The sequence below is a fragment of the Lucilia sericata genome, unplaced genomic scaffold (genome assembly GCF_015586225.1).
Source record: "Lucilia sericata isolate MDLA Ls3-8-SP2 unplaced genomic scaffold, ASM1558622v1 Contig000006F_arrow, whole genome shotgun sequence".
In the NCBI taxonomy this organism is placed as follows: domain Eukaryota; kingdom Metazoa; phylum Arthropoda; class Insecta; order Diptera; family Calliphoridae; genus Lucilia; species Lucilia sericata.
The window spans coordinates 165612-178597 of record NW_023994047.1 but is presented as its reverse complement, the minus strand read 5'-3'; the positions used below and the strand labels follow the sequence as shown (position 1 = coordinate 178597).

Sequence of the window (12986 nt, the reverse complement as noted above, 5' to 3'; positions counted from 1 at the left end):
GATTGTTTGTATGTTATATGTACTGGGACTGTTTGTATATGCTTTAGCCTCTGCTGCTGCAGCTTTTAATATACAGTTTTTTATTGTTGTTTTATATGTTGAGGACGCTCAGCTTTAAATGCTCAATATGTTTTCATGGTATACAAAGTTACAACCTCAGAATCAAAACAATTTCGAACGTTGTAGCAAACAGACGTGTAACGCTGGAAATAAATAATAATAAAAAATATCACCCTCTCTTCGTATTAAAAACAATTCCAAAGAAATAAAGAGACAGAATAGACAAAAACAAAATAAAACAAATCCTGTAGATCAAAGCATATAACAGAAAAAACTCCTAAAAAAGAGAGTGTTAATTTAACAGTAAAAACAAAAAAGAGAAAGTGCTGAAAAGATAAATATTAGACTTTTCTTTATTATTAACGTGTTTTAAAATTAAAAAAAGAAAAATTGAAATTTTATTAAAAAAAAAAAAAACAAATTGACCCCACCTTAAATTGTTGTTTTGTGTTATTACTTACTTGGTCCTTTTTAAAAATTAATACTTCATCATGGCATTTTCACTGATCAGTCGTGGTTTATTGCGTACTTCCAGAGAGCTATTGGAACGCAATATGGCTGTCGGTGCTGTTACGATTCTTAATGGTTATGTGGATATTGATGTTAAAGTAAGTTTTTTGTTTTTGTTATATTCACATAAATTACAGAAATACTTACAATTTTGTGTTGAATTTAAATAAAATAGTTCTGTTTGAATCTATTTTCCAACCTAGGTTAATATTTATGATTTATTTAGCAAAATTGACCTCAATTAATTTAATCGCTAAAGCAAGCTAGCCTTTTTCCTTTATAATGATAACCTCTTGTTTTCAAAATTTTATTATTATTTACTGTTTGGTTTTAAAAGATTAAAATTAATATTCAAAATTATTGTTTTGTTAAAATAATTACCGGTATTTGTTTTTATTATTTCTTTCCATTTTGTTTACCTTCAATTTATTTATTTCTTTTTGGTAGCATTTAGAACTTTAAACTTTAAAAATTTGTCGATATTGCATAAGAAAATATGTTAATTTTAAAGGGGGTCAGTGTTAAATTTAATACTGGTTTAATTTTGTATGTTTTTTGATATTTTTTTTTGATTTTGATAAATTATTGTTTAAATTTTATTTATTTTTCTTTAACTTAGAAATAATACAAAAAATACTGGTATTTCTTAATTTCAAGATCAAAATTTTAATAAAACATTATTTTGAAATAATTTTCTTCAAACCTAAATCGAAATAACAGCAACTATTTTTATTTACATTAATAAGGAAGTTTTTTGTATAATTTTTCTTATTTACACCAAAAATTTGATTAAAATCAAGAAAATAGTGGGAAAAACTACTTTTCCTAATGTTTCAAATATTAAAAAATTTTAAATTTTCTAGAAAAATAAAGTTAAAGCTACAACTTTAGCTACAAAAACTTTTAGAATTTGTTATTTATTAAAAAAATTTATTAAAAATTAAAAAAATAGTGGGAAAAAGTTTAAAATTATTGTAGAAAATTCTGAATAAACAGAAATATTTTAGTATTTTCCGCATTTAAAGACAATTGCAATAATTTTTCTGCTATTTCAAAAATATTCCCATTAATTCATGACTTTAAAATTTAAAATTTTATTAAAATTAAGAAAATAGTGGGAAAATTTAAAAAAAAACTTTCTTAAAAGTTTCAATATCAAAAATATTACAAAATTTCTAAAGAATAGAGACAATAATTGAGTTCTTTAAAAAAACATAAAAATATTTAGTTTTTATCTAAAATTATCTCAATATTAAAAAAATAGGGGGAAAAAAGTTTAAAGTTTTTGAAGAAAATTCTAAATAAATAGAAATATCTTAATATTTTTAATATTTAAAGACAACTGATATAATCTTTCAAAAAATTTTAAACGATTTTTCTTTAATTTTTAATGTTTACATCGAAAATTTTAAGAAAATATTGAGAAAATTTAAAAAAAAAACTTTTTTAAATGTTTCAAAATCTAAAATTATTAAAAATTTCAAAAGAAGAAGAGTCAATATACAAGGACTATTTAGAAAAATATAAAAATATTAGCTTTTTATCAAAAATTTCAAAATTTAAAAAATAGTGGCAAAAAGTTTAAAAATGTTTTAAAAATTTTAATAAAAAAGCAAAATAAACTTTTATGTATAAAAATTTTTTATTTTGTTTAAAAAGTATTTAAATATTTTGTTTTTAAAAATTAGTTTTAAAAATTGTTTAAAATTTTAGAAATAGTGGGAAAAAGTTTGAATTAAAAAAAAAAACAAGCAGATTTATTAATTATTTTATAAAAAAATCAATAATAAAAGCAAATGCAACTGTTTTAAATAAAAATTGTTACTTTTAGTTTAATTTTCCAAAAATTTACATGGAAAATTCTATAAAAATTAAGGAAATACTGGGAAAATTATAACTTTTAGCATGAAACTGTAAAGAGAAGTTTAAGGTTTTTTAAAGATTGATAAAATTATTCATTATTAATTTATAGTATACTTCAAGCTCTCGAGTTCGAGTCCCACATGGGAATAAATTTTCCAAAAAAAAAAACTGTAGGCTTAAACATTTCTTCAAGCTGCTATTTATTTAATCACAACAAAACCTTTTTAATCTTTTAAAATACACATGGACTCCTTCTTGTATTAAAATTTAATGCGCAGTTTATTTTTCGTGCCATTTATATAAAAAGGCCGGTTAAGAAAGTCTGTGTTTTTGTTTTGTAGTGGAACGCAATGTGTTTAATTTATGTTAAAATATGGGCTCTAGTATAACACTTCTCTTTAGTTAATTATTTTTGATAAGGTTAGACTTTTTAGTTTTGTTGTTATGATTTAGTTTTATAATATAAATTTAAAACACGCTTTAAATATTGTTGGTGTTTTGTTTACAAACAAGTTTTAGGCATAAAGACAGACTTTTTTTATAAAATTTTTTAATTTTGAATAAAACCATAATTAAATTATAAACAAAAACGTGCAGTCTTTGAAAAAAACTGTTTTTAATAAATTACAACAACAATAAGTAAAGAAATAAATTTTTATATAAAAATTATAATTTGCATTAAATTTTGCCAAACACAAGTTTATAATATCCAACAACAAACACACAAAGGGGAGAATATGAAATTAAAGTAGAATTGAAATAAAAAGTCAAGACTTTGAACTCCATTTCAAATTGAAGAACAAAAACAAACAGACAAATGTTATAAAAAATATACATAAATATACTAACAAGATAATTTAAAGAAGAACTTAAATAACCTACTAATATTAAGAAACAAATACCTGTTTGTATTTAAAACTTGATTTTAAAGAAAAAATATTAGAGGAAAATTAGCATTATAGCAATTTTAGCTACTCAATGAAACTTATGCGAAAGGTGTAAACTTTTGAATTGCTATCTTTTCATTAATTAATGATGTTTTTCAAAATTATTTTGCTTTAGTTAAGCCTTATAATTAAAACATCTTTAAAATTGTTGTTTTTGTTTTTAATAACACTTTTCTTGTAGTTTTTAGAATGATTTTTTTTTTTCGTATTGAATACAAAACCTTGAATATTTTTCAATATTGTTTTATCTTATTATCTTGCGGAACTCTGTTTTAATTTCCTTTTAATGTTCATTAGCTTCAAAATAAAAACACAATCTATAGATCGTGTTTCTTAGCATGTTAGACTTAAGGTTAGGAAACTCTTTTTCTTAAATTTGTTTACTCATTTTATTATAGGGAGGTATTGAGTAAATGATGATCTTGTTAATGATATTGATATTTGATTTTTTAATAAATAAAAGGTTGTTTAGTAAATATTAACAAACTTATTATGACAAACACATTTTGGTTAAATAAATATTTACAAATTTACAAAATATTACAACATCAAACAATAACAAAATATGTGTTATAAAATAAACAAATAAATATGTTTAGGTTTTTAAAACACCATCTATGATTGTTTATTTAAAATGACATACATTTCAGTTCAAACTTTAGCTTAATTATAATAGAGATTTACATTACAAATTTTGTTTATTTAACTTTAATTAACTTTTATTTTTTTTTATACTTTTTGATTGATTTGTTTATATAACTTTAATTAACTTTTTTCTTTTTATTTTTTTTTTTTCTATTTTTTCAATAAACAGAACTCTACACATAGCCGTCTTATATCTTCAACATCTTCAGCTTTACAAACTAATCATCCAACCAAAAATCAAGCTGGCCAAGCCAATAAAATTTATAATAAGAAATTACAAAACTTATCCCGGCAACAGGAAGATATTGAAAGTGATTCCGATTCAGATGATGAATATGAGCGCAAAAGACAAAATTTAAAACAGAAATACAGCCAAAAGGTAAGTTTTTCATTACAAAATCTTACAAAACTTTTAAAATGACATAAAATTGAAAATAATTAACAAAAGGAACCTAAATCAAAAACATGAAATCCAAATTTTAATTTGTTAAAAACATCGTAGAGCGTTACGCGTGTCTGAGACGTGTTCATTAAAAATCTTGGCCAACACAACAATACATAATAAACCATAAATGTTTGGCATTTTAATTAACTTCATTATTATTCTAGACTCGCTAATGTCTCCCAAAATAATAAACTATTTTGTGTTGTTTGTTTAAAAACAAACATTTCTGTTTTTAGAAATTTTTAGAATTTTTTGGCTTAATTGAAAAAGAAACAGTTTCTTTTTTTTTGCATTAAATTGTTTACAAAGTTTTTTAAAACTTGTTTGGCTAATAAACATTCAGTGCATTAATTAAAAGAAATTAGCATTTAAATTATTATTTAACAAATAAAACGAAAATGTTTCACATTCAAAAAAAAAAAAATGTAAATTTTAACATTTTTTTTTAATGAAATACTGAAGATTAGGAGCCCAGAAATCTAGAACAGATTTTTGCAATTGGTTATTTTAAAATTTCTCTAAAATTACAAAACTAAAAATAATTCTTCAAACTGTAGTATAGAAAACTGGGAGTTCAGAAAACAAAAAGCGAAATATTTAATATATTTTTTGCAAATATATAAAATAGGAAATTAGAAATCAAATTTGTAACAGAACGCATCCCTAAATATTTCAGAATTTTACATATAAAGGTTTTTGTTAAGAAAAATGGGAGTTCAGGAATCAAAAGTTTAGTTTTTCGATTTGTTAAGGGAACTTCTTCTTTAATAAATGGATTAAATACTCGATTTTGTTAATAATTTGATACAAAAATAAAATTTAAGAAATGTTTCTTTGAAAAAGTGGGAGTTCAGAAATCCAAACACAATGCTGCAACTGTTTTTATGAAAAACCTTTAACTGCGCCTAAGTATTTTTGAAATTTGAAGCAAAAACACAAAAAATAGTTAAGAAATTTGTTAAAAATTAACAATAACTGGGAGTTCAGGAATCAATTTTCATAATAAAATACTCTCAAACTTTCTAAAATTTGAAGCAAAAACACAGAAAGTAGTTAAGAAGAAATTTGATGAAAATTAACAATAACTGGGAGTTCAGGAATAAATTTTAATAATAAAATACTAACAAACTTTCTAAAATTAAAAGCAAATTAAACTGGGAGTTCAGGAATCAAAAACACAAAAATTAGTTAAGAAATTTGATGAAAATTAACAATAATTGGGAGTTCAGGAATCAATTTTACAAATGCCTTGATAATAACTGAACAAAATTCTAAATATTGCATAAATTTAGAGCAAAGTAAACTTTTAATAAAAACTAGTAGTCCAGGAATCAATTTAATGAAAATTAATAAAAAAATGGGAGTTCAGAAATCTAATTTATAATTGCTGAACTGAACAAACTCCTAAGTATTACGGAAATTTAAAGTAAATTTTTAATTAAAACTGGGAGTTCAGGAAACAAGTTTACAATTTAAAGCAAATTTAACTTTTAATAAGAACTAAGAGTTAAGGAATCTAAAACCAATTTTCTTTAGATTTAAGATTCTTGCAGAAAAAACTTGAAAATAACACTAACTTTTCTCTATTATCTTATATTCGCAGGGTGATTCTGAATTTTGGCGCCGTAAAATGCGTACTTTACATCGTATTTTAGATGTTAATCGTGATGGTGTGATCTCATTCGATGATTTTACTTTATTGCACAAACGTTTCTCCGACTTGGGACATTTGACACCAGAATTATCAGCAGAATTCTTGGATGTTATGAAACAAACCTGGGAAGAGCAATTTGGTGAAATAACACCCTATAATCTAGTAACAGCTGAACAATTTTTAACAGATCTACATCATCGTTTAAATGATGAGAAAATGTTCAAAAGAGTGGGTAGATTCTTGCCCTATTTGTTCAAGGTAAGTTCTTTAAACTGTTTGCCTAAAAGGAAACAAATTTTAACTTTATTTTCCTAAATTTGCAGGCTGTTGATTATGACCATACCGGTCATTTAGATTTAGATCAATATAAGCTATTCTTCCGTTGCTTGGGCCTCTCCGATGAGGATGCTGCCATTTCATTTGCTGTGATAGATATTAACGGTGACGGTCAGGTGTCACTCAAAGAGTTTGTACACTTGGGACGTCAATTCTTTTTGACTGAAGATGAATCAAAAATTTCCAAAATGTTTTGGGGTCCGCTAATTGATCATTGACTTGCCGATTATGCCCACGAGGCTATTATGTTAATGTTAGCCCGTGGCTCTTGGCAGGATATCCAACGCTGTTTAGCCATCTTAACTTATTTATGCATGAATGCTGTCTACGAAAATTTCCGTGAACATTTTTGGAGCAACGATGATAAAGTCAATAATGAAAATTTATATTTAAGATTATTTTTCTATGTTAATTCTTTAATTCTAATAACATTGTCATGGCGTAAATACGATGGTCATGATATTAAGGCGTTTATTGTTAAACAAATTAAAAAATATAATACACTGCGTAAGAAGGCGAAAAAGAAGAGGAAAAGAAAACGTACTAATAATGTAATTGTAATGTAAAACATACTTATAGATTTGTATTTTTTTTTTATTTTTATTATTATTTTTTTTTATTAATTTTAAGCAAAAGAATAAAAAAAAAGAAAGTAAATTTTTGTAAAAGTAAAACGTTGTAGTGTTTTTTTTTATTTAAATACCTACTATTTTATTTATACGTTTTACTTCCTTTATTTGACCATCAATTTCGGCGGTCCTGTAAAGAGATAGAGAAACGAATAGGGGAGAGAAAATAAGAGAAAAATGTTGAAGATTAACACACAAATGGAAAAGACGATTTGATGATTTTATGGGAATGCATACAATCGGCTTTAATTGGCTAAAATTTTGGTATCCTCTAAACAGAACCTGTTCATACAAGTTTTACAACAAAAACGATGAACTCTCATACACTTTTCAAAACAAGTCCTAATAGATTCGAAACTTTTCTTAATCTTTTAAAACCCAGCAGTTCAGCGCGGCAGTCACGAACTACCACTCTCATACACTTTTCAAAACAAGTCCTAATAGATTGGAAACTATTTTTAATCTTTATAAAACCCAGCAGTTCCACTTTGGGTTACCCCTAGCCACTGGTTTATCCTACAAGCATGTCAATCGTTACTTCATAGGTTACAAAGAGACATTCAGAAAGCTATTCCAAAACCGTCAATGTAAATGTAAAAGTCCAGTTTTCCGAGAAACCAGAGGCTCTAGGAAACAAAGAACTTACATCAGTAATCACTTTATATCCCACGAAAAAAAGGATTTTGGAGTGATACTAAAGAAGTATATTTTCTGAGGAAACTAGAGACGCTAGGACCAAACTAAATACAGTTTTACAACCACATCTTAAAGAAATTGCTAGAAATTTAAAACTTTAACTATTTTTTTTAACTTTTCCTACAGAAAGAATCCTCATCAAACACAACTCTGATTCATTATAAAACAATATTTGGTCCAAAAGTTTTAGTACAGCTACACTATTTTCCTAAAAAAATATCGTAGACAATTACCTTTAACAAAAAGAAAACATTAGAGATAGCTTTATAACAGTTAAAAGCATTATAAAACTAAAGTAAAAACTGTTATACTTGCTCACCAAACTAAAGAACGTTGCCTGCACTATTTTGTAAATGAAAGGTTTGCAAACTGACTTAATATATAAGAGTTTCTAAATGAATACAACACTTCTAATACTTATATGGTGAGTAATTCAACAGGTGAAAAGATTTGCTAAACAAATCAAGACAACAACCTTTTAAAAAGTGTCTTCACTAAATACCTTTAAAAAATGCCCAATATCACCGCTTGGTTTAATGAAAAATGTGAAAATGAAAAAAGAGATACTTTCAACTTACATTTGCAATATAATTTCCTTGATGGTGCGTTCCTGTGTTTCAGGCAATTCAAAGGTTTTCTTTTTGGAATTCTCCTGATACTTAGAAATCTGTGAAAGATGTTAGTAAAACAAATAAACTAAACATCTTTTAAGATTAAAAAAAAAAACTTACATGATATAGCTGTTTATTAATGGCTTCTTTGGATTTTTGCAAAGCGTTGACCATATTTTTGGTTAATTTATTAATTCTTTCCACCTCCTGGGCAAATTCTTTTTCAGCCAAAGTATTGCTGGGCAAACAGGTATTGGCCTGGCGCATAAGATCTTGGCAACTAAAAATTCAAAGTAATGACATAAAAAAAAATAGAATTTGCAAAAACAATAAATTAACACTTACCGCTTTGTCAACACCTCCTGTTGATCACTGATCTCCTCAAATCTTTCCGCCAACTTATGAGCCTTATCCCTAATAATTTCACGCTCGCGCTCCAAATCTTCTATATCCTGTTTTTGCTGTTCCTTACACAATTTTATGGTATGAATACGTCGTGCAAATTCAGCTCTTACCAATTCATGACGTTTCAAATACTGTGTTCTCAAAACCTCTACAGCTTGTGTCATTAACTCATAACACTCTTGGGGAGTAGGATTGGCCGATTTATCCAGCGACAAAATGGGTTGTGTTACTGTACGTTTTAATATGTTCTTAACATGATCTACGAAAGAAGGACCCAATATTTGATTTAATTGGGTTTGTTGTAAGTCATCATTTTTGTTTAGGGTTAACTCATCTTTGACGTTTGTTAGAGGATCTGTTAATAATTTGGGATCTATGACTAGTTTTAAGCTAATAACTTGGCCACTGCTTAGGAGTAGTACGGCACAGGAGGGCATTTGCATGAGTACAAATCCTAGGACAGCATTTACATTCTCACTGGTGTCGATCTTAGTACAGACAATATACTCAGCGTGGGAGGGAGTGGAGAGAGTATTGATATCGGAATTGACTGTATAGGAGATTAAAATTTTAAATTCATAAAATTCTATAGTCTCGATTATAGATTGGACATTGGTCTGACTATATTCTGGTCTATAGTCTGGGCTACGGTCTGGTCTATAGTATAGTCTAGATTATAGTGTGACCTATAGTCTGGACTATAGTCTGCTCTATAGTCTGGACTATAGTCTGGTCTTTAGTCTGGACTACAGTCTGGTCTATAGTCTAGTCTATAGACAATTCTATAGTCCAGTCTATAGTCTGAACTATAGTTTGGTCTATAGTCTGGACTAGAGTCATGTCTATAGTCAAGTCTACAGTCTGGGCTATAGTCTGGTCTATAGTCAGGTCTATAGTCTGGACTATAGTCTGGTATATAGTCTGGACTATAGTCTGATCTATAGTCTGGACTATATTCTGGACTATAGTCTGAACTATAGTTTGGTCTATAGTCTGGACTAGGGTCTTGTCTATAGTCAGGTCTATAGTCTGGACTATAGTCTGGTCTATAGTCTGGTCTATAGTCTGGTTTATAGTCAGGTCTATAGTCTGGTCTATAGTCTCGTCTATAGTCTGGACTATAGTCTGGTTATAGTCTGAACTATAGTCTGGACTGTAGTCTAGTCTATAGTCTGGATTATAACTGGGACTATAGCCTGGATTATAGTCTAGTCTATAGTCTGGACTATAATCTGGTATATAGTCTGGACTTTAGTCTGGTCTATAGTCTGGTATATAGTCTGGTCTATAGTCTGATCTATAGTCTGGTCTATAGTCAGGTCTATAGTCAGGTTTATAATCTGGTCTATAGTCTGGACTATAGTCTGGTCCATAGTCTGGACTATAGTCTGGTCTATAGTCTGGACTTTAATCTAGTATATAGTCTGGACTATATTCTAAACTATAGTCTAAACTATAGTCTGGACTATAGTCAAGATTATAGTTTGGACTATAGTTTGCACTATTGTCTTTGCTATAGTTCGGACTATTGTCTTGTCTATAGTTTGGACTATAGTCTGATCTACAATCTGTACCTTAGTCAGGACTATAGTCTAGTCTATACTGTGGGATTTAGTTTGGACTATAGTCTATATTCTATTATGGATTATAGTGTATAGTATAATCCTATTTCTTACCTTCATTTTCCAAATATCTTTGTAATTCTGCAATAAAATTGACGGTAATGACATGCAGACCAGTATTGTGATAAGCAAAGTAACGCAACTCATTGATAAAGTCTCTGGAATAAAAGAAATGAAAGCAAAAATTATTTTTAAACATAATTACAAATTATATATGTTTTTGTTTTTAATCCTTACCTTTTCAAATGTATGGGACAATAGTAGGGTTGATGTAATTCCTCCTTGGGTAAACCCAATTCCAATTCAACAGTTTCCAAAACATGTACCGTCCATTCGGAGGGATGTATTATTAAGTTTTCATCGACTTCATTAAAGGACTAAATAGAAAACAAATAAGAAATTAAGATTCTATTATTAAAAAAGAAAAACTACTTACATCTTCAGCATTTTCTGCCTCCATAAACAAAGCATGATGTAACTTGCCATTAGTTTCTGCTATAACTAAAGTAGGAGGCAATGAAGGTATGACCAATATGGAACAAGAATCTACACCATAATTATCCACAGTAGAGGGGGTGATAGTTAAAGGGCCTTGTAAACGGGGTCTAAGATTAAAGATTGAAAAGAATAAGTAAAATTCTGCACTAAACGTTTAATTTAGTTTGGCTTAGAAACTTTGCTATTTACAACCTACCTGTCCGTATCCAAACCCGACATTAGCACATAAATATTGCCATTTTCACGCAATATAACAATGGGCCATTCAATTTTTTCAGCTTTGGCAGAAGGATTCTAAAAAATAAAATTAAAATTTGTTATAATTTCTTCTAAACAATTGATTTATTTTTGTTTTTTTAACTTACCTTAATAGTCTCATTGCTGGTGGCTGTTGCTGTCACCGTTCTATTGCTAACCTGACTTAAACGTGTGCTATTCATTAGACTTTTCTGTTCCCTTAAGGTGGCATTACTGCTTAAAGTGTTATTCATGTTAGTTGTTTGCATTTCGGCCACATTAACAGCAGGTGCAATATCAAAATCTACTGCTGCCTCGCCTAAAGCATAAACCGTTGAGGAGTTAGGATTACCATCGGTTTTTAAAGGTATAGGACCCACTTGCCAAACATGCCGTAAGGAAGCATTATCATAAACCCTTTTAGAAAGACAAAATAAAAATGAAAATTTTAAAACCGTGTTAAGGTATTTAGTAGAAAATTTTAGTTTATAAATTAGTTGTTAGTTAATCCCAATTTATATTTGTTGCTTTTACCTTATAGTATTGTCGCTTAACAACACCAGCAAATGTGAATCTGTGGGTGAGGCTGGATGCCAGCGCAGTTGTCTTAATTCCAAATGTGGATTATTTGTAAAGAAATGACCATCTAAATTAGAGGCTCTGTGGAATAGAAATAAACATAATAAAATTTACAAAATATTTGCAGAATTAAAATAAAATTTTCTAAAATATGTAAAGGATTTTGGTAAAGACTTAACTAAAAGTCGTTGGAAATAGAAAGCAAACAAGTTAAATGTTTTGGAAAATAATAGAAAATTCATTTTATCATAGTTTGGACCATAATCTGGACTATAGTCTGAAATTAACTAAACTATAGTCCGAGCTATAATAGTATCGTCTGGACTATAGTCTAAACAGTCTAGATTATAGTCTGAACTATAATATAGATTATAGTCTGGACAATAGTTTGGAATATAGTCTGGACTATGGTTTGGAATATAGTCTGGACTATAGTTTGGGATATGGTTTGCACTGTAGTTTGGACTATAGACTTGACTATAGTTTGGACTATAGTTTGGACTATAGTCTGGACTATAGTTTGGGATATCGTTACACTATAGATTGCACTATAGATTGCACTATAGTTTGGACTATACTTTGTACTATAGTCTTGACTATAGTTTGGACTATAGTCTTGACTATAGTTTGGAATATAGTCTGCACAATAGTTTGGAATATAGTCTAGACTATAGTTTGGAATATAGTCTGGACTATAGTTTGGAATATAGTCTGGATTATAGTTTGGACTATAGTCTGGAATATAGTCTGGGTTATAAAGTGAACTGTATTTTGAACTATAGTTTAGACTGTAGTTTGCATTACAGTCTGGAGTATAGTTTGCACTATAGTCAGGAGTATAGTTTGGACTATTATAGTTTTGACTATAGTCTGAACTACAATTGGACTATAATCTGAGCCATAGTTTGAACTATAGTATAGATTATAGTCTGGACTATAGTTTGGAATATAATCTGGACAATAGTTTGGTGTAAAGTCTTGACTACGTTTGGAATATAGTCTAGATTATAGTGTGGATAATAGTCTGATTTATAGTTTTAGTTATACTCTGGATTATAGACTGGACTATAGTTTAAACTATAGTCTATATTATAGTTTGCACTACAGTCTGGACTATAGTTTTGACTATAGTTTTGACTATAGTCTGGGCTATAATTGTACTATAATCTGAACCCTAGTTAGAGCTATGGATAATAGTCTGATTTATAGATTTGGTTATACTCTGGATTATAGACTATAGTCGAGTATA

The 12986-nt window shown here is 28.0% G+C and overlaps 3 protein-coding genes across 3 annotated transcripts in view; 2 read left to right on the top strand and 1 right to left on the bottom strand.

The window, feature by feature from the left end:
• Window positions 1-147: 147 nt before the first annotated feature.
• Window positions 148-6739, top strand: LOC119601404 (sarcoplasmic calcium-binding protein-like). Its single transcript, XM_037952330.1, has 4 exons — window positions 148-668; window positions 4195-4404; window positions 6074-6382; window positions 6448-6739. Exons 1-4 carry the CDS (start codon window positions 552-554, stop codon window positions 6676-6678), a joined length of 867 nt encoding a protein of 288 aa, XP_037808258.1. The 5' UTR covers window positions 148-551; the 3' UTR covers window positions 6679-6739.
• LOC119601421 lies at window positions 6700-7134 on the top strand. The gene has a single exon (XM_037952356.1). The coding sequence runs from the start codon at window positions 6706-6708 to the stop codon at window positions 7024-7026; it is 321 nt and encodes a 106-aa protein (XP_037808284.1). The 5' UTR covers window positions 6700-6705; the 3' UTR covers window positions 7027-7134.
• Window positions 7135-7153: 19 nt separating this feature from the next.
• LOC119601379 (nuclear pore complex protein Nup88) overlaps window positions 7154-12986 on the bottom strand; it is a 65170-nt gene continuing 59337 nt past the window's right edge. The window contains exons 3-12 of the mRNA XM_037952300.1: window positions 11693-11818; window positions 11287-11575; window positions 11118-11215; window positions 10860-11028; window positions 10661-10800; window positions 10478-10581; window positions 8742-9351; window positions 8517-8676; window positions 8364-8452; window positions 7154-7219 (exon numbers count right to left, since the gene is read on the bottom strand). Of these exons, the coding sequence (XP_037808228.1) occupies window positions 7156-7219; window positions 8364-8452; window positions 8517-8676; window positions 8742-9351; window positions 10478-10581; window positions 10661-10800; window positions 10860-11028; window positions 11118-11215; window positions 11287-11575; window positions 11693-11818 (1849 nt within the window). The 3' untranslated portion in view covers window positions 7154-7155. The remainder of the gene's footprint in view (window positions 7220-8363; window positions 8453-8516; window positions 8677-8741; window positions 9352-10477; window positions 10582-10660; window positions 10801-10859; window positions 11029-11117; window positions 11216-11286; window positions 11576-11692; window positions 11819-12986) is intronic.